At 44.1% G+C, this 18,949-nt stretch overlaps 1 protein-coding gene across 4 annotated transcripts in view; it reads left to right on the top strand.

The window, feature by feature from the left end:
- Positions 1-18,949, top strand: part of PIEZO1 (piezo type mechanosensitive ion channel component 1 (Er blood group)) — a 742,509-nt gene that overhangs the window by 568,498 nt on the left and 155,062 nt on the right. For 3 of the 4 annotated variants that reach the window (XM_069215849.1, XM_069215845.1, XM_069215846.1), the window contains 2 exons: positions 4,675-4,754; positions 16,393-16,464. In XM_069215849.1, the coding sequence (XP_069071950.1) occupies positions 4,675-4,754; positions 16,393-16,464 (152 nt within the window). The remainder of the gene's footprint in view (positions 1-4,674; positions 4,755-16,392; positions 16,465-18,949) is intronic. The other variant, XM_069215848.1, reaches the window with a different exon arrangement.

Raw genomic sequence — 18,949 nt, 5'->3', positions numbered from 1 at the left:
CTGCTGCCTGTATTTTTGCATGTTAGGCGGCCAGGCAGCTAGTGTGGCTAAATCCACCCCACCCTCAGAGACTAGAGTAGCTTCAGTGTGGACCCTGATTTGCTCTGGGCACACTGTTGATCCCACTTGGAGACTAGCCATTCCAGTGTTACCTGGATTGGAGTTTGGAGTGGAACTTTTCTTGGGACAGACCTTGTCTCCAGTTTGGTGTCCATGCTGTTTACAGCTATGACACCAGGCCTTTTTGGGATCAAAGTTTTTACCCTTGTACCCATTGTTTTGTGAAGAGGCTCTGGGCCCACCCTCCTGTGCAGGTTTTTGGGGGCCTGTAGAAGACTCTTTACTATTTTTAGTTTTGGTTGTCTCATCACCCTTCTGCTGGGGAGTCTTTGTGACCCCTTTCTTTTGGTCACCCCCTGTTGAAGTCTTGGACACCCTTGTCTTGACCCAATGGTCCGCCTTCTTTCCCAATTCTTGGGGAGAAATTGGTCCTAGGTCTACCAGATGCTGATGCAGTTTATCATTGAAACAATTACTTAACAGGTGTTCTTTCACAAATAAATTGTACAGCCCATCATAATTATTTACACCACTGCCTTGAGTCCAACCATCTAGTGTTTTCACTGAGTAGTCAACAAAGTCAACCCAGGTCTGGCTCGAGGATTTTTGAGCCCCCCTGAACCTAATCCTGTACTCCTCAGTGGAGAATCCAAAGCCCTCAATCAGGGTACCCTTCATGAGGTCATAAGATTCTGCATCTTTTCCAGAGAGTGTGAGGAGTCTATCCCTACACTTTCCAGTGAACATTTCCCAAAGGAGAGCACCCCAGTGAGATCTGTTCACTTTTCTGGTTACACAAGCCCTCTCAAAAGCTGTGAACCATTTGGTGATGTCATCACCATCTTCATATTTAGTTACAATCCCTTTGGGGATTTTCAACATGTCAGGAGAATCTCTGACCCTATTTATGTTGCTGCCACCATTGATGGGTCCTAGGCCCATCTCTTGTCTTTCCCTCTCTATGGCTAGGATCTGTCTTTCCAAAGCCAATCTTTTGGCCATCCTGGCTAACTGGATGTCCTCTTCACTGGGGTTATCCTCAGTGATTTCAGAGTTGTTGGTCCCTCCTGTGAGGGAGCCAGCATCTCTGACTATTATTTGTGGAGTCAGGGCTTGAGAAGCCCTGCTCTCCCTAAGTAGGACTGGAGGGGGGGAATTTCCCTCCAAGTCACTATCTTCATCCTCTGAGTTGCCATCCTCAGAGGGGTTGGCCTTTTCAAACTCTGCCAAAAGCTCCTGGAGCTGTACTTTGGTAGGTTTGGGGCCCATTGCTATTTTCTTTAGTTTACAGAGTGACCTTAGCTCTCTCATCTGTAGATGGAGGTAAGGTGTGGTGTCGAGTTCCACCACATTCACATCTGTGCTAGACATTATGCTTCTAAAAGTTGGAATACTTTTTAAGAAACTAAAACTGGTTCTAGAATCTAATTCAAACTTTTACCAAACTTTTAAACTCTAAAAGAAATGCTAAACAGGATCTAACACAAGGCCCTAGCAGGTCTTTTAAGAATTTAGAAAACTTTTCAAATTGCAAAAATCAATTTCTAATGACAATTTTGGAATTTGTCGTGTGATCAGGTATTGGCTGAGTAGTCCAGCAAATGCAAAGTCTTGTACCCCACCGCTGATCCACCAATGTAGGAAGTTGGCTCTGTATGTGCTATTTCAAAGTAAGGAATAGCATGCACAGAGTCCAAGGGTTCCCCTTAGAGGTAAAATAGTGGTAAAAATAGATAATACTAATGCTCTATTTTGTGGTAGTGTGGTCGAGCAGTAGGCTTATCCAAGGAGTAGTGTTAAGCATTTGTTGTACATACACATAGACAATAAATGAGGTACACACACTCAGAGACAAATCCAGCCAATAGGTTTTTATATAGAAAAATATCTTTTCTTAGTTTATTTTAAGAACCACAGGTTCAAATTCTACATGTAATATCTCATTCGAAAGGTATTGCAGGTAAGTACTTTAGGAACTTCAAATCATCAAAATTGCATGTATACTTTTCAAGTTATTCACAAATAGCTGTTTTAAAAGTGGACACTTAGTGCAATTTTCACAGTTCCTAGGGGAGGTAAGTATTTGTTAGTTTTACCAGGTAAGTAAGACACTTACAGGGTTCAGTTCTTGGTCCAAGGTAGCCCACCGTTGGGGGTTCAGAGCAACCCCAAAGTCACCACACCAGCAGCTCAGGGCCGGTCAGGTGCAGAGTTCAAAGTGGTGCCCAAAACACATAGGCTAGAATGGAGAGAAGGGGGTGCCCCGGTTCCGGTCTGCTTGCAGGTAAGTACCCGCGTCTTCGGAGGGCAGACCAGGGGGGTTTTGTAGGGCACCGGGGGGGGACACAAGCCCACACAGAAATTTCACCCTCAGCAGCGCGGGGGCGGCCGGGTGCAGTGTAGAAACAAGCGTCGGGTTTGTAATGGAAGTCAATGGGAGATCTAGGGATCTCTTCAGCGCTGCAGGCAGGCAAGGGGGGGGTTCCTCGGGGAAACCTCCACTTGGGCAAGGGAGAGGGACTCCTGGGGGTCACTCCTCCAGTGAAAGTCCGGTCCTTCAGGTCCTGGGGGCTGCGGGTGCAGGGTCTCTCCCAGGTGTCGGGACTTTGGTTTCAAAGAGTCGCGGTCAGGGGAAGCCTCGGGATTCCCTCTGCAGGCGGCGCTGTGGGGACTCAGGGGGGACAGGTTTTTGTACTCACAGTCTTAGAGTAGTCCGGGGGTCCCTCCTGAGGTGTTGGATCGCCACCAACCGAGTCGGGGTCGCCGGGTGCAGTGTTGCAAGTCTCACGCCTTTTGCGGGGAGCTTGCAGGGTTCTTTAAAGCTGCTGGAAACAAAGTTGCAGCTTTTCTTTGGAGCAGGTCCGCTGTCCTCGGGAGTTTCTTGTCTTTTCGAAGCAGGGGCAGTCCTCAGAGGATGTCGAGGTCGCTGGTCCCTTTGGAAGGCGTCGCTGGAGCAGGATCTTTGGAAGGCAGGAGACAGGCCGGTGAGTTTCTGGAGCCAAGGCAGTTGTCGTCTTCTGGTCTTCCTCTGCAGGGGTTTTTCAGCTAGGCAGTCCTTCTTCTTGTAGTTGCAGGAATCTAATTTTCTAGGGTTCAGGGTAGCCCTTAAATACTAAATTTAAGGGCGTGTTTAGGTCTGGGGGGTTAGTAGCCAATGGCTACTAGCCCTGAGGGTGGGTACACCCTCTTTGTGCCTCCTCCCAAGGGGAGGGGGTCACAATCCTAACCCTATTGGGGGAATCCTCCATCTGCAAGATGGAGGATTTCTAAAAGTCAGAGTCACCTCAGCTCAGGACACCTTAGGGGCTGTCCTGACTGGCCAGTGACTCCTCCTTGTTTTTCTCATTATTTTCTCCGGCCTTGCCGCCAAAAGTGGGGCCTGGCCGGAGGGGGCGGGCAACTCCACTAGCTGGAGTGTCCTGCTGGGTTGGCACAAAGGAGGTGAGCCTTTGAGGCTCACCGCCAGGTGTGACAATTCCTGCCTGGGGGAGGTGTTAGCATCTCCACCCAGTGCAGGCTTTGTTACTGGCCTCAGAGTGACAAAGGCACTCTCCCCATGGGGCCAGCAACATGTCTCGGTTTGTGGCAGGCTGCTAAAACTAGTCAGCCTACACAGATAGTCGGTTAAGTTTCAGGGGGCACCTCTAAGGTGCCCTCTGTGGTGTATTTTACAATAAAATGTACACTGGCATCAGTGTGCATTTATTGTGCTGAGAAGTTTGATACCAAACTTCCCAGTTTTCAGTGTAGCCATTATGGTGCTGTGGAGTTCGTGTTTGACAGACTCCCAGACCATATACTCTTATGGCTACCCTGCACTTACAATGTCTAAGGTTTTGTTTAGACACTGTAGGGGTACCATGCTCATGCACTGGTACCCTCACCTATGGTATAGTGCACCCTGCCTTAGGGCTGTAAGGCCTGCTAGAGGGGTGTCTTACCTATACTGCATAGGCAGTGAGAGGCTGGCATGGCACCCTGAGGGGAGTGCCATGTCGACTTACTCGTTTTGTCCTCACTAGCACACACAAGCTGGCAAGCAGTGTGTCTGTGCTGAGTGAGAGGTCTCCAGGGTGGCATAAGACATGCTGCATCCCTTAGAGACCTTCCTTGGCATCAGGGCCCTTGGTACTAGAAGTACCAGTTACAAGGGACTTATCTGGATGCCAGGGTCTGCCAATTGTGGATACAAAAGTACAGGTTAGGGAAAGAACACTGGTGCTGGGGCCTGGTTAGCAGGCCTCAGCACACTTTCAATTGTAAACATAGCATCAGCAAAGGCAAAAAGTCAGGGGGCAACCATGCCAAGGAGGCATTTCCTTACAGTCTGTAATTGCCATTTATATATTTTTAAAGATCAAAATTCCTAGTCTCTTAGTTCCTAATTTAAAGATATGGATAAGGAAGCCTAATTGAGTTTGATATAAATGCAGTGCTGGACCTTTTGAGGCATACAGAAAAAGTATGGAATTCATGACCTGATTTAAATGGCACAGTCCACACCTCATGTGCAGTTCTTCAGGAATAAAGAAACAGCCCGTGCGATGGCTCATGGACTGTTTGAGTGGAAAACACAGTGTACTGACCACTATTTCTTGTGGCTCCTTTGTTTAGGATGGAAAGGATTCGAGCTAAGCAGGAGAAGTACCACCAGAGCAGGCTGCCAAGCAAAGACATGGAAGATGGCAAAGCAGGTGAGGCTTTAAATAGTGAGGCGATACATGGCATTCTCCCTCATCATTTTTACATGTCCGAGAAGTGTTTGGCTACGGAGTTTGGAACATTTTACCCTGCAAGAAAACAGGGTGTGTGCTGCTGTCAATACCACTGTGCAAAGGCCTATGGGAGAGTAAGGTGATTTGTTAAGATGTTGGCACTAAGGAGAAGTGTGGGAACGAGGGGACAGTGGTATGTGGAATGACATTTAGTAGTGGGAATTTGTGCAAACACAGAGCGTAAATATCACCTGTCTGGCAGGCTCTTCTCCACCCACAATAATTCCAATCTCAGTATATTATATCCAGTGCAACAGAATCAAACGAAGTATATCAACCATGCTGCCCACTTGTAAATAAATTAATAAAATAGTTGAGGGAATCCTGCCTGCTATTGTATACTTGATTGTTTACATAGCAGATTACTCAATTCCCTCCAGATCATATTGTTGCCTAAAACTTGAGTTCCCATGTATTTGTAAAATGTTTTCCCCTGAAATCTCCCACTACACTGCAAAGACGGTTGTGGTTGCAGTCAGCTTAATCTCCATGCACTTTGCCTGATCACTTTATCAGAAAATACTCTGTAGTTCCCGGGAGCTGGTGAAGTGGTTGTCCATGCTGGCATTGTTTAGCTGGATACACACAGACGTATGGTAAGTGTATGTTGTTCCAAAGTCTGACCAAGAATGTTTGATTCATATGGCTACAGTGTCATCTTTCTAGGATTTCTACAAGTGGGCAATGGCAGAGATTGCTTTTTTTTTTTTTTTAAACAAGACATATCTAGTTTTTACAAGGTAATCTGCTTCAGCACCTTTGGCCAACCTCCTATAATCACCCAACCCCAAGCCACACACGGCCTTTCCTCTTTGGAAAATGGGGGGAACACATTGCATATCACTAATGTACAGTATATGGGGGCAGTGCCAAAAGGATGGAGCTTCTAGACCATCTCACATACTTTTATTTTCAAAAAGGGATAACATGATATCTGGTCTAAGCAGCAATGACAAGAAAGAACCTACTCGCCACAGTCACTACATGAAATATTACGCACAAAAAAAAAAGCAAGAATGCAAACACCTCCATCTAAATTTACAGATAACTTTTCAAGGTGGAAATGCAGAGAAAAATACTTCCTTTGCCTTGATCATGCACATGAAATGTGGATGATTAGTAAGTGGTGCTTCAGCTTGGACACCTGCTTTGTTTATATCTGTAAATGCTTTCCGTAGAGATTTAGTTTCTGTGAAATGAGAATCATGCCAGAATGAATCCTGCCCTGCACATGTATCCAAGAAGAGGCTGTAAAGGAAGCAGAGGTAATGTCTCCAGGGGCGTTGTGTGTTTACTTTGCCAATGTGATTGCTCCTGGAGCGTCTTCATCAGATAACTTTACAGGGTGGAACTGCAGAGAAAACACATTTGGATACTTTGTATTTTGCAGAAGTAAGTGTTTCTCTGTTTGATGGAGATTGAATCATATTCCTGTACTTCTGGAATTTGTCTCCATAATTGGGACCACTGGAGGAGCCTCAAGGCCTCTGCAGTCCTAGCTGGCTCCGTGCCTCCTACGGGAGCTGTGAATGCTCCAACACACAGGGAGCTGCTGTAAATACAGCTCACTGTGTGTGGGAGCAATACTTTCCTCTCTTTCCCTGCCTGCATGTCTATGGACAGGGAATGAGATGAAACTTCTGCTTCCAGCAAGCAGGAGCTGTCGTAGCACTCGCCAAGCGAAAGAAAACAGCTACCTCCTGAGGGTGGGCACCTCGGGAGGTAACAGGAGCAGGCTCTGGGGGCAGGGCGGTGGCAGTCTCCAGGGCAAAATATTGCTGCATGAGGGGGGCTGTGCGGCGCCCCTCATTTGTTCAGCATAGATCGAGGCCGGAGTGGTGGTGGTCCCTGGGACCTTGGGTAGGGTGTTCTGCGTGCCCCCTTATCTTTTTTTAATTATAGCTCGGGGAGGTGGTGGGTCCCTGCTTGGGGGGGGGAAATGTTCAGGCCCCCGCGGCCCCCTGTATCATTTGAAACTCAGCCCCAGGGAGGGGCTGGTTTCTGGGCCTTCAATAATCCTTTGCGGGGGCAGTGTGCCTCCTCCATTTTCTGAAATCCCTGCATTGCCCCCATGGACCTGTCACAACGGGGGGCTATTAAAATAAGATATTTTTTCATTTTCACAAATCTGCAGATCCACCCACAAGATGATTCTAAAAAAATAAAATAAAAAAAAAGTACTCTTTAGCCCTGGTAGGCTCATAGGGGGACCCCTGGACCAAGGCTAGGAGTTCAAGATATTCCTACCCTGCCCCCTTTTCTTTTAATCGGTTTCTTTTTTTTAGGGGGGAGGCGGTACTCTGCTGAAGCAGAGTACCAAAATGCCTGCCAACACTTCCTGGTTGAAGTGTTGCCAGCAAATGAGGATATCAGCACGGGGACAGTTGGATCCACGGAGGATCCATGTCCCTAGATATCTATATTTTTTAACCTTTAATATCTTAAAAACTACTGAACAGATTTACACCCAAACACAAAAAGCACGCTTTCTCGACCAAGAGCTAGCTTTCTGCCAAATGTGGTGTAATTCTGTCCAGTGGTTCGGGCTGTAGTTGTGTTCAAAATCCCTATGGGAAAATGCATGGGAAAAAAATGTTTTGGGACACCCCCCTTTTTCTCGGGCCCCACTTGACTGATCACCCCAAAGCTTTCAAGACAGCAGCTGAAGTGACTGTTGTATTAGTTTTCAACATTTTGAGAAGATTAGTCAAGCTGCGCCAAAGTTAGTTATTGGCAAAACAAAAAACAGGTTTCCTATGGAAACTAGGTCCTAACTATAACCACCTACTGGTGACTTTAGGTAGGATATATATGTTCAATGTTCAATGGCATGTGTAACTGCAGATACACATGCTTTGCATAGGTCTGCCATCTAGTGTTGGGCTTGGAGTGTTACAAGTTGTTTTTCTTCGAAGAAGCTTTTTCGAGTCACAACATCGAGTGACTCCTCCTTTCGGTGATAGTGTGCATGAGTCCTTTGTTAGATTGTTTTCTTTCCACCGTCGGGTTCAGATGTATTTCCTCTAGCTCCAGTAGATCGTGGTTCGGTACTATCTGAAATTCTTTCTTCTTTCTATAAACGTCGGTATTGTTTTCAATCACGTTTTTTCTCACTTACCTTCGAGCCGTTTGCAATCATCAGGATCAATTAAATGCCCTTTTTGGGACGACCGCGCCTTTCTTGGGCCTACTTAGATTTGTGGTTGTTGAATGATGTCAGGCTGATGGAATGGACTCCGTTTCGCTTCTGCCCTCGGTGTCACGCCAAGTTCCCATACACCGACCAACACTCTGTGTGCAACCTCTGTCTTTCTCCAAACCACGGGAGGAAAGCTGTGAAGTGTGACGATCCTTCTGTTTGGAGAGAAAACTGAGGGATCGAAGAGCGCATCGGTTGGAGATGGCGTCCAAGTCGTTGGAACAAACGCCCAGACATTTTTGATGAGGAACAAGCTCAGGCTGCAGTTTCCATCTTAGACTGATTCAGACCGAGACTCAGATGGGGACAGCCAGTCAGTTCCAGCGGCTCAGTACGTGAGTACATCAGCCCCTTCTCATCACCTGAAGGCAACCAAAAAAACATCAGCACTGGTCTTGGGTCCACCACTGCTTGCTAGCCATGGTCGGACCCGAAAAATACATACCGATGACCAACCTTCTGGTTTGGCACCGAAGAAGACCAAAGTGCATTTGGCACAGACCGAACAGCGTTTCACACCTGTTTCGGGATCGAGTCGAAGAGCGGAGACCACCACCTTGGAGCCGAAAACACTACCATCCATTTAGGAGCCAAAAAAACTACTACCCACTTTGGAGCTGACATTCTCGGCCCAACTAAAACATTCAGTCTCCAAACTTTCGGAGCTAAAACCTGTGGGGGGGAAATATGCATCAACTATTGAGGAGTCTTCACAAATAAGGCCCATACTTAAAGTGATGGACGCTACGTAGCGCAAAATCCAAATCCATAAAGACATTGGAAGGATTGCTTCTCTGCCTTCTACAACTAAAAGGAAGTTAACTTTCCAAGAGACTTTAGAAGCTGGGCTTCCACCTGCTAAGATATTCAAGCATACGGAGAAACCAAAGGCAGTACATCAGCCTTCACCACCTCATTCTCCTTTGCTTCCCGCTTCTCCAACACCAGATTCTCCACCTTCACTTAAACAATTTGCTCCACAATCCCTTATTTCTACACAAGGGGATGATTTGGGTGACTCACTATAATATAGACCCATGGGATTTATATGATCCAAACCCTATTCCATCCATTGATCCAGATTGTACCCGGCTAGGCCATCTCCACCTGAAGACACCACTGCCTACGATCAGGTCATAGCTAGGGCTGCTGCATATCCCAATGTGCAGTTGCATTCAAACCCCACAGAGGATGATTTTTTATTTAATACACTATCATCCATTTATAGGGAGTATCGATGCCTACCAATGCTCCGAGGCATGCTTAAACATGCAGATGACTTCTTTAAGGAGCCAGTGAAGGCTAGGATTATTATGCCAAGGGTGGACAAAACGTACAATCCTTCACCTTTAGATCCACTTTTTATCACACAACAATTGCCACCTGCCTCTATTGTTATTAGTGCAGTGAGGAAAATGGCAAAAAGCCAGTCTACAGGGTATGCTTCTCCCCAGATAAGGAGAGTCCCAAGTTTGATGCAGCAGGGAAGAGAGAAGCAACCCAAGCTGCTAATCAATGGAGAATGGTGAACTCTCAAGCTATATTAGCAAGGTTTGATAGAGCTAATTGGGATGAGATGGAGGAGTTCTTACAGTCCCTTCCACCAGAACACCAAAAAAGGGCACAGCAGATAGTTACAGAGGGCCAAGCTATCTCTAAAAGTCAAATTAGATCGGCCTTAAATGCATCAGATACAGCAGCAGCAAGGGGTATTAACACCAGTGTGGTTATCAGAAAGCATGCATGGTTAAGAACTTCAGTGTTCGAACCTGAGATACAGCAAGCAGTGCTCAATATGCATTTTAATAAGCAGCACTTATTTGGCCCAGAGGTGGATACCACCATAGAGAAATTAAAGAAAGACTCTGAGACAGCCAAGGCTATGGGTGCCCTCTATACTACACCTGCTCAGGAAACTTTTTGTAGGCCTCACTTCAGAGGTGGTTTTAAAACATCAACCTCCGAGTCCGCCACATCCCAACAAAAGCAGGGACAACACTTTTACACCAAAGGTTCTTTCAGAGGATCTTACAAGGGAAACAAATGTAAAGGTCAATCCACCACCACAAGAGGTGCCTCCACCTCAGCTAAACAGTGACTTTCTGCACATCCCCACACAGTATACATCTGTGGTGGGAGGAAGGCTGGAACATTTCTACCAACAATGGCACAACATTACAACAGATCAATGGGTGCTGTCAATTATCCAAAATGGTTATTGCCTAGAACTCATCTCTGCTCCACCAAACATTCCCCCTCACTCGCACAGGCTTTTGCGGAACACCTAAATTTGTTAAAATAAGAAGTACAATCACTTCTACTCCAAGGTGCAATAGAGATTGTACCCATATTTCAACAAGGGGCAAGAGTATATTGTCTATACTTTCTTATACCAAAAAAGGATGGTACTCTCCGACCAATCCTGGATCTCAGACTTCTCAATCATTACATCCTCTCAGAGCATTTCCACATGGTTTCTCTTCAGCATCATCATCACCTCCTACGCCGACGACACTCAGCTGATACTTTCCCTCACCAAGGACCCCACCAGCACCAAGACCAACCAGCAAGATGGAATGAAAGACGTCGCAGATTGGATGAAACTCAGCCGTCTGAAACTGAACTCAGACAAAACGGAAGTCCTCATCCTCTGAAACACCCCGACCGCCTGGGACGACTCCTGGTGGCCCACGGCCCTTGGCACCGCACCAACCCCCTCAGACCACGCACGCAACCTCGGTTTCATCCTGGACCCACTTTTCACCATGACCAAACAAGTCAACGCCGTATCATCCTCCTGCTTCCTCACCCTCCGCATGCTCCGAAAGATCTTCCATTGGATCCCCGCCGACACCAGAAAGACCGTGACCCACGCCCTCGTCACGAGCCGCCTGGACTTCGGCAACACCCTATACGCAGGAACCACTGCTAAACTACAGAAACGTCTGCAACGAATCAAAACGCCTCAGCCCGCCTCATCCTCGACATACCCCGCAACAGCCACATCTCCGCCCACCTGAGACACCTGCACTGGCTTCCCATCAACAAAAGAATCACCTTCCGACTCCTCACCCACGCACACAAAGCGCTCCACAACAAGGGACCCGAATACCTCAACCGTCGCCTCAGTTTCTACACACCCACCCGTCAACTTCGCTCCGCCAACCTCGCTCTCACCGCCGTCCCTCGCATCTGCCGCACCACGGCAGGTGGGAAATCCTTCTCCTACCTGGCGGCCAAAACATGGAATTCCCTCCCCACCAACCTCAGGACCACCCAGGACCACTCCGCATTCCGGAGGCAACTCAAGACCTGGCTCTTCGAGCAGCAGTAACCCCTTCCCCCTAGCGCCTTGAGACCCGCACGGGTGAGTAGCGCGCTTTATAAATGTTTATGATTTGATTTGATGTCATTCCCCTACTACAAAAACAAGACCACATGACAGCATTAGATTTAAAAGATGCTTACTTCCACATTCCCATACATCCACACATTGCAAATACCTAAATTTGTGATGGCAGGCAAGCACTACCAGTTCACAGTCCTACCCTTTGGAGTAACAGCAGCACCAAGGGTATTCACCAGATGCCTTGCTGTGGTTGCAGCATACCTCAGAAGGCAACATATACATGTTTTTCCCAATCTGGATGACTGGCTCATAAAGCCAGAACCATTCAAACCTGTCAACAGCACACACAGTACATTGTGAACCCTAGACTGTGTAGGGTAGCCACTATCAATTATCAAAAATCTCATCTGCAACCAGCGCAAATACAACTGTATCTGGGAGCAATTCTGAACACTTAATCAGCATTAGCATACACAAACCCACAGAGAATTCAAACTTTCCACAATCTCATACCTCAGCTGCAATACAATCACACTTACACAGTAAGATTTATCATGAAACTGTTGGGAACGATGGCATTGTGCATATCAATAGTACTCAATGCACATCTAAATATGAGACCCCTACAACAGTGTCTCTCGCAACAATGGTCTCAGGGTCAACTTCACGATCTAGTTGGACCGCCAAACTTACAACTCTGCAATGGTGAAATCACACCAACTTATCAAAAGTGTGGTTATTTCAGGACCCTGTGCCACAGACCATAATCACCACTGATGAATCAATGCTAGGTTGGGAAGCCCATCTCAAAAATCTTACTATACAGGGGGAATGGGACTCAATTCAACAAACTTATCACATAAATCACTTGGACTTGCTAGCAGTGTTCCTAGCACTCAAAGCATTCCATCCACAGATCACACACAAAACAGTGTTGGTAAGGACAGACATGACCGCAATATATTAGCTGCAAAAACAGGGGGGGGCACACTCATCTCAATTGTCCCTTCAAGCACAAACAATTTGGAAATGGGTTATTCACAATCAGATTCAACTACTAACAGAATATATCTCAGGGATACACAACCAACAAGCAGACCTCATATGCAGGACGCAGCAACATATACACGATTGGGAGATCCATCCACAAGTGATTCAACAGTACTTCCGCATGTGGAGAACCCCAGACATGGACCTCTTTGCAACGAGCAAAAACGCAAACTGCCCAAACTTTGCATCCAGGTATCCACACCCTCAATCCAAGGGCAATGCTCTGTGGATCAATTGGTTAGGGATATTTGCTTATGCTTTTCGACCTCTCCCACTAATTCTATTTCTGGTCAACAAGATCAGTCACTTCCCTCACTATGATACTCATAGCTCCCACGTGGGCACATCAACACTGGTACACAACACTGTTGGATCTGTTTGTAGTACCACATCACAAGCTTCCAAACAGACCGGACCTATTAACTCAAAACAAAGGTCAGATCAGGCATCCCAATCCCAGTGTACTCAAACTGGCAATTTGGCTCCTGAGGTCATAGAGTTTGGATATCTACAGCTTCTAAAAGAATGTATGGACATTCTAAAAGAAGCACGCAAACCTACAACCAGTGTTACGCAGCTAAATGGAAATTTATTATTGTCAACCCAAAAATATTCATCTACTCAAAGCTTCAGTACAGGATATTGTCTCTTATTTGCTTCATTTACAAAAAGGGAATCTTGCATACTCATCTACTAAAATTCATTTAACAGCAATCGCAGCTTACCTACAAAACAGACAGCATACTTCTCTCTTTAGAATTCCTGTCATATAATCTTTTATGGAAGGCCTTAGAAGAATTATTCTACCTAGAGCTCCACCTGCTCCTGCCTGGAATCTGAACATCGTGCTTACAACAGTTATGGGTCTACCATTTGAACCCATGCATGCCTGCACTCTGCAATTTCTCTCATGAAAGGTATTTTTACCAAGAAGCAATTACTTCCTTAAGGAGAGTTAGTGAAATTCAGGCATTCACTTTAGAAGAACCTTTCTTTCAAATTCACAAAAATAGTACTTAGAACTAACCCAAAATTCCTACCTAACGTAGTTACACCATTTCACATCAATCAGTCAGTGGAATTACCAGTCTTCTTTTCACAGCCAGATTCAGTTGCTGAAAGAGCTGTTCACACTCTTGATGTCAGAAGAACTCTCATGTATTATGTGGATAGAACACAAGATTTCAGGAAATCTAAACTTCTTGGAGCTTTCCAACATCCTCACAAGGGTAATCCTATTTCAAAACTGGGATTAGCCAGATGGATAGTGAAGTGTATTTGAACTTGCTATCTTAAAGCTAAAATACAGCTATTAGCAACTCCTAAAGCACATTCAACTAGAAAGAAAGGAGCTTCAATGGCACATATATACCAATGGTAGATATATGCAAAGCAGCTACTTGGTCCACACCACACACATTTACTAAACACTACTGTGTGGATGTGTTATCTTGCCAACAAGTAAATGTTGGTCAAGCAGTACTTAAAACACTATTTCAAACTACTCCAACTCCTGCAGGCTAGCCACCGCTTATTCTGGGAGGGACTGCTTTTCAGTCTATGCAAAGCATGTGTATCTGCATCTACACATGCCATTGAACGGAAAATGTTACTTACCCAGTAGACATCTGTTCATGGCATGTAGTGCTGCAGATTGACAAGCGCCCTCCCTCCTCCCCGGAAGCTTGTAGCCTTTGTAGTATTTTCTTTTTTGTAAATATGTATATACATTGCATGGACATCTTCTTTTCTTAAAAAAAATGTGTATATATATATATATATATATATATATATATATATATATATATATATATATATATAAGCACACACATTTCTTTACTCCTTACTTCACCTTCCTGCGGGAAAACAATCTAACAAAGGAATCTATGCCCATGCGCACTATCACCGAGAGGAGGAGTCACTCGATCTCATGACTCGAAAAAGCTGCTTTGAAGAAAAACAACTTGTAACACTCTGAGCCCAACACTAGATGGCGGACTTATGCAAAGCCCGTGATTCTGCTGCACTACATGCCACGAACATATGTCTACTGGGTAAGTATTTTATATTATATATATATATATCTTACATGCACTTTCCAAGACCCCCAAAAGTATGCATTATTTGTATGACTTTCTAACATATGAATCCTCTGACCATATGGAAATTCATTCACTCTGGAACCTTTTACTATTGGCATACATTTTTCCCAATCTGCCTTCCCAGGACCATGATGCATAAATATCCTCAATGTAAAAGAAGACAAATGCATTTATGAGTAATTTAGCTCAACCTAGTATCCGCGGTAGGGTGCATAAGCCAGAGGAGTCACTTTATTTGTATAACAATGCCATTAAATGCCATTTCATAGTTTCTTCCATTTGTTCCATCTGCTGAGAAACTTTTGCAGCTGCATCTCATCCTGTCACACCTCATTGGTGAGCCATTTGAGCTCTTTGTGTTCATAACCTTCTTTCTTCCTTAAAAGACTTCGAATTTAGTGGTCCTTACCTTTGCCAGAGATGGCATTTAGTTGGGGCTCTGTGGCCCCTGGAGTCTTGCACTCTCTCCACTGTGACGAGGTGCAATTTACAACATCCACTTATTTTTCCAGAAGGTCCCTCCTGCATTTCATATCAATGATGACATTTGGGGGTAGAGATCTAGAGAGAATCTCTTCTTTCAGTGTTTTGTATCTATATTTTTATTAGCTTTATTACACCCAACATGGGTAACTTTGTGGCGAAAGCAACTCTTGCAATCTCTATATTCTGTAATACCTGCACAACTACTCATCTCCAGATTCTGCACAACTGGATAACTCCAAGGCACCTAGTGCTAGAAATGAAATGGCATCATAACTTTGTGTGCTTATCAATCCATTTAAAGAGTAGCTATAAAGGCTAAGATACCTAAAGGTATTACTTGTTAGGCTCCTCTTCATAAAGGGTTACTCGGTTTGGAAAGGAACATATTCACCTGAAACCTGACTGGTAAATGCAGTGTCCTCTCTATTCATGCCCCCACCTTACCCTTTTTGCTCAGTAATCTTCCCACTCATTTGAATATGATAAAGTTAGAAATTGGAGCAGAACCTGCAATGCCTACTTGTTGAATCTGATTCTCTTAGTCTTTGGCTCCCTTTTATTACCGACAACCAATTTCCTACCCTGTTCCTAGTTGGCCATATCCATCAACATCTGCATGCATGCATGTATGGTGGGAGCTGTGCACAGAAGCAGTTCCTTGCCCTAAAAGTAAGTGGGAGGTTTTCCACATGTTGGTAATTGGAAACATCATTGTTAAGGTAACTTTACTGAAGTCTTGCTATGGCTAGCAGTAACCAGAGAAGTGTTAATGTCTGAGGGACACTATCGACCATAAATATGGGGGTTCATGAGGAAGTGGATGTGCAGCTATTCCAATATAGGGGAAATCAAAGGCCATGCACCAAGTCAGTTTCAATCCATTGGTAACTTTAATATGGTATAGCCCTTGTGTTTAATAACTTAACAAGTAATTTTATTATGCAAACATTGGGTCCTGTTATAAAACAGAAGTGGAACAGCTTCATTAACCGTCAGCATCAAGGGAAAGAGATGGGTCTGAATTAAAAAGTGATGTGTTTTTGCAGTGATTTCTTTATCAGGATGTTAATCAGATACCACTTTTCAGAATGATACATTGCTCTAGTGACGGGCAAATAGGATATATGAAAAGGTACATTGACTTGGTCATGCTTACAAAATACCCAAGCCTTGTAAATATTCTATATGGCTGTCAATGTGTAGACCTTGCTTCCAATGTGACAGTCTTTTCCAGCAGATTGTTGCTTTTCCTTCCTATGACAGTGTTGGCAGTGCACCACCACTGCGCATACACATATTTTGTGATTTTCATGTGTTCCAATGGGTTGACATGGTACTTAAACCCAAGTGTGCCCATCTTCCGTTGAACAGAGCAAAGTGAGAAGAAGGAGACCTCCAGAAAGAAAAAAAAATGGTGGCGCCCCTGGTTAGATCACGCCTCAGGTATTGTTCATGCATGTGTGGTGACAGCCGTAGCATGGATTGCACTAACACAGTAAAACTTGGCCCTTAACTAACTTGGTGTGCCTTACAGATTGATGATAACCACAAGAAATGAGTATATCAACTAACACTCATCCTGGCACTCCTTTTCCTTTGTTCCATATTTAATACATTCCTGAAACAGCTTGAGGAATAAGGTGTTAACTTCTGACTCAGTGATTTACTGCCTTTTGCTCATCCATTGGTGCTTTGCTTACAGGAAGCCTCCCCTACATTTCATATTTTAGTCACTTTCTGGAAATCTCTCAAACTAGACATACTGAACCACATTTGAATGTACTTTCAGTTGTGGTGTGGCATAGAGGTAATTCCACAGATTTCCAACATGCTGGAACGTTTGATAGGCTTGTAAGTGGAGTAATTGCCTTTCTCATGCCAATTGAAGTATATGACTTGGAGCTCAGTTTATGAGCGCCCCTGTAGAGTATGCTATAGTAGTTGAAACTGAAATGTTGAGGGGCTTACAATAATGTTGAAAGTTGGGGGAGAGGCTTTTACTTTTTATAGGGGCCTGTGTGCGGTAAGTATGGGCAGTGGGTTTTTCTGACATGAGATAAGGTAAGTCCAGCGTCAAAGTTGATAACCAGGGCGAGGCCCTATAGATTGCACCACTACAGAGTCAATTTTGGACAACACACTTTCAGATTACATTTCACAGTGCAGAGTTCATTTTTAGCTGACACTTGGACTACCCACTGGTGTGAATGTCAATTTTTGCACTGACTTTCATTGCAATATAATTTTGAGACTTGTTGGGCAGGGCAAATATGGGTTCACAACCATACTGAAACCAGTATGTTCTGCCTACCTGAGCACAAATTTCAGTGCTTGAATAGGTCATGAGGGAATTCACACTTAGCTACTCCTCAGTGATTAAGTGATATGTAGTCATTCAGAGAAATATATCCACTTTTGGGGGCATGCTCAATAGTTAACTTTAAAGTTGTAGGCCTTCCATGTCCATTATCCAGAGAGTAAATTGCACCCCAGCACACAGTGAAATGATTTGGAAACACAGGCTATTTGTAGTAATTCATGTGAGCCAGTAGAATGTTGGATGTGTTTGTCACCTTCCTAATTATAGTTGTTTCTGTATTTATTCTGCTTCTGTTTGTTTAGCTTTAGGCTTTTTTGTTTCTGATTGATCCATGGTCTGGTTGCACTTTGGTCGTTTGTCCTTATGTTTTATTTCTCCTCTAATGTAGAGTTCTCCTTGCATTTGGAAAATAGATGTATTTTAATTCTTAATCAGTATTCTCTGATTCTGTTTGAACTTTGTCCTTATTTTGTTTCCCTATTTTGTTGCCTATTCCACAGTTCTGATTGGCTCTGCTATTGATTCTGCCTACATAGCTGTCTTCTACCTCTGCTCGGGTTTTGATGATTTGTGTTCCTTCAGTTTTCTCTAGTTCTGATTAGGCTATGAATGTTTGTGTTTCTGGTTGTCTCCAGTACATGCACATTACTGATTATTCATGTTTCTGGTTAATTTAAGGCTTAGAGCTACTGGGCAGGGCTTGGTTCCATTTGGGTTTCTGGTTTGTCTCTGATTGTTTGTATCTGTTTTGGTCTTTACTTTGTTTGAAATAGATTTACACAAGGGCATGACCTACAGATGCTTATTCTACCAGCTAGTGCAAACAAGTTACACTTGGCGCTAGCAGATAACCCTGATATCAGCATACTAATCCAATAACTAGCTTAATCGTATGCTCTTATATAAAAATAAATACCTTTAATATCTTGTGAAATTTGAGGGGACTGTTGTTCTTCCCTTGTTTTTGTGAAATCTAATTAATATACCTCTACTACAGTTTGTGCCTTGTATTCTCCAATATGGTCAAGTTTTTGATGCTTTTTGTATCTTGATGAACATTATTTTATTGTATTCATAGTTTTTATAACATGAGCACTGTCTAGATATCACTAAAATGCTTTGGAAGGTGGAAGCAGAAAGTTATACAGAGGGTGGGATCATCACATCCTCTTTAGTTTGGGTAGAAGATCGCTATTCAGAGGGCAGACAGATTTGATGTGGTCCAGAGTCTTATTGAAACAGATGCATTTTCAAAGCTTTTCTAAAATCTCATAAATTAAGCTTGAAGCACAGGGTTAGAGGAAATAAATTCCAAAGTAAACTTATTTTAGTATTTCTTGATGTTATGTAGCTATGGTTTTGTATTGGCCTCTCTTCTGTAGGTTGCTATGACCATAGGGAGTTTGTTTTTCTGTTCATATTCTTTGGTTTGGTTAATAGTTATTCATTGGTCCTGGTTATTGTTTGGATGATTGTATGTCTGACTGTTCTGTTGCTCTGGGGGAACTTTGAGGAGAATGTGGATAGTCCTTTTTTGTTAGTGTTTTATTGTTATTTTTCACTTGTTTCCACGTTCTAGTAAGGCTTTGTTAAAGCTCTAGTTGTCTT

The sequence above is a fragment of the Pleurodeles waltl genome, chromosome 12, assembly GCF_031143425.1.
Source record: "Pleurodeles waltl isolate 20211129_DDA chromosome 12, aPleWal1.hap1.20221129, whole genome shotgun sequence".
In the NCBI taxonomy this organism is placed as follows: domain Eukaryota; kingdom Metazoa; phylum Chordata; class Amphibia; order Caudata; family Salamandridae; genus Pleurodeles; species Pleurodeles waltl.
The sequence above is the reverse complement of the archived record's forward strand: the minus strand, read 5'-3'. Positions and strand labels throughout refer to the sequence as shown.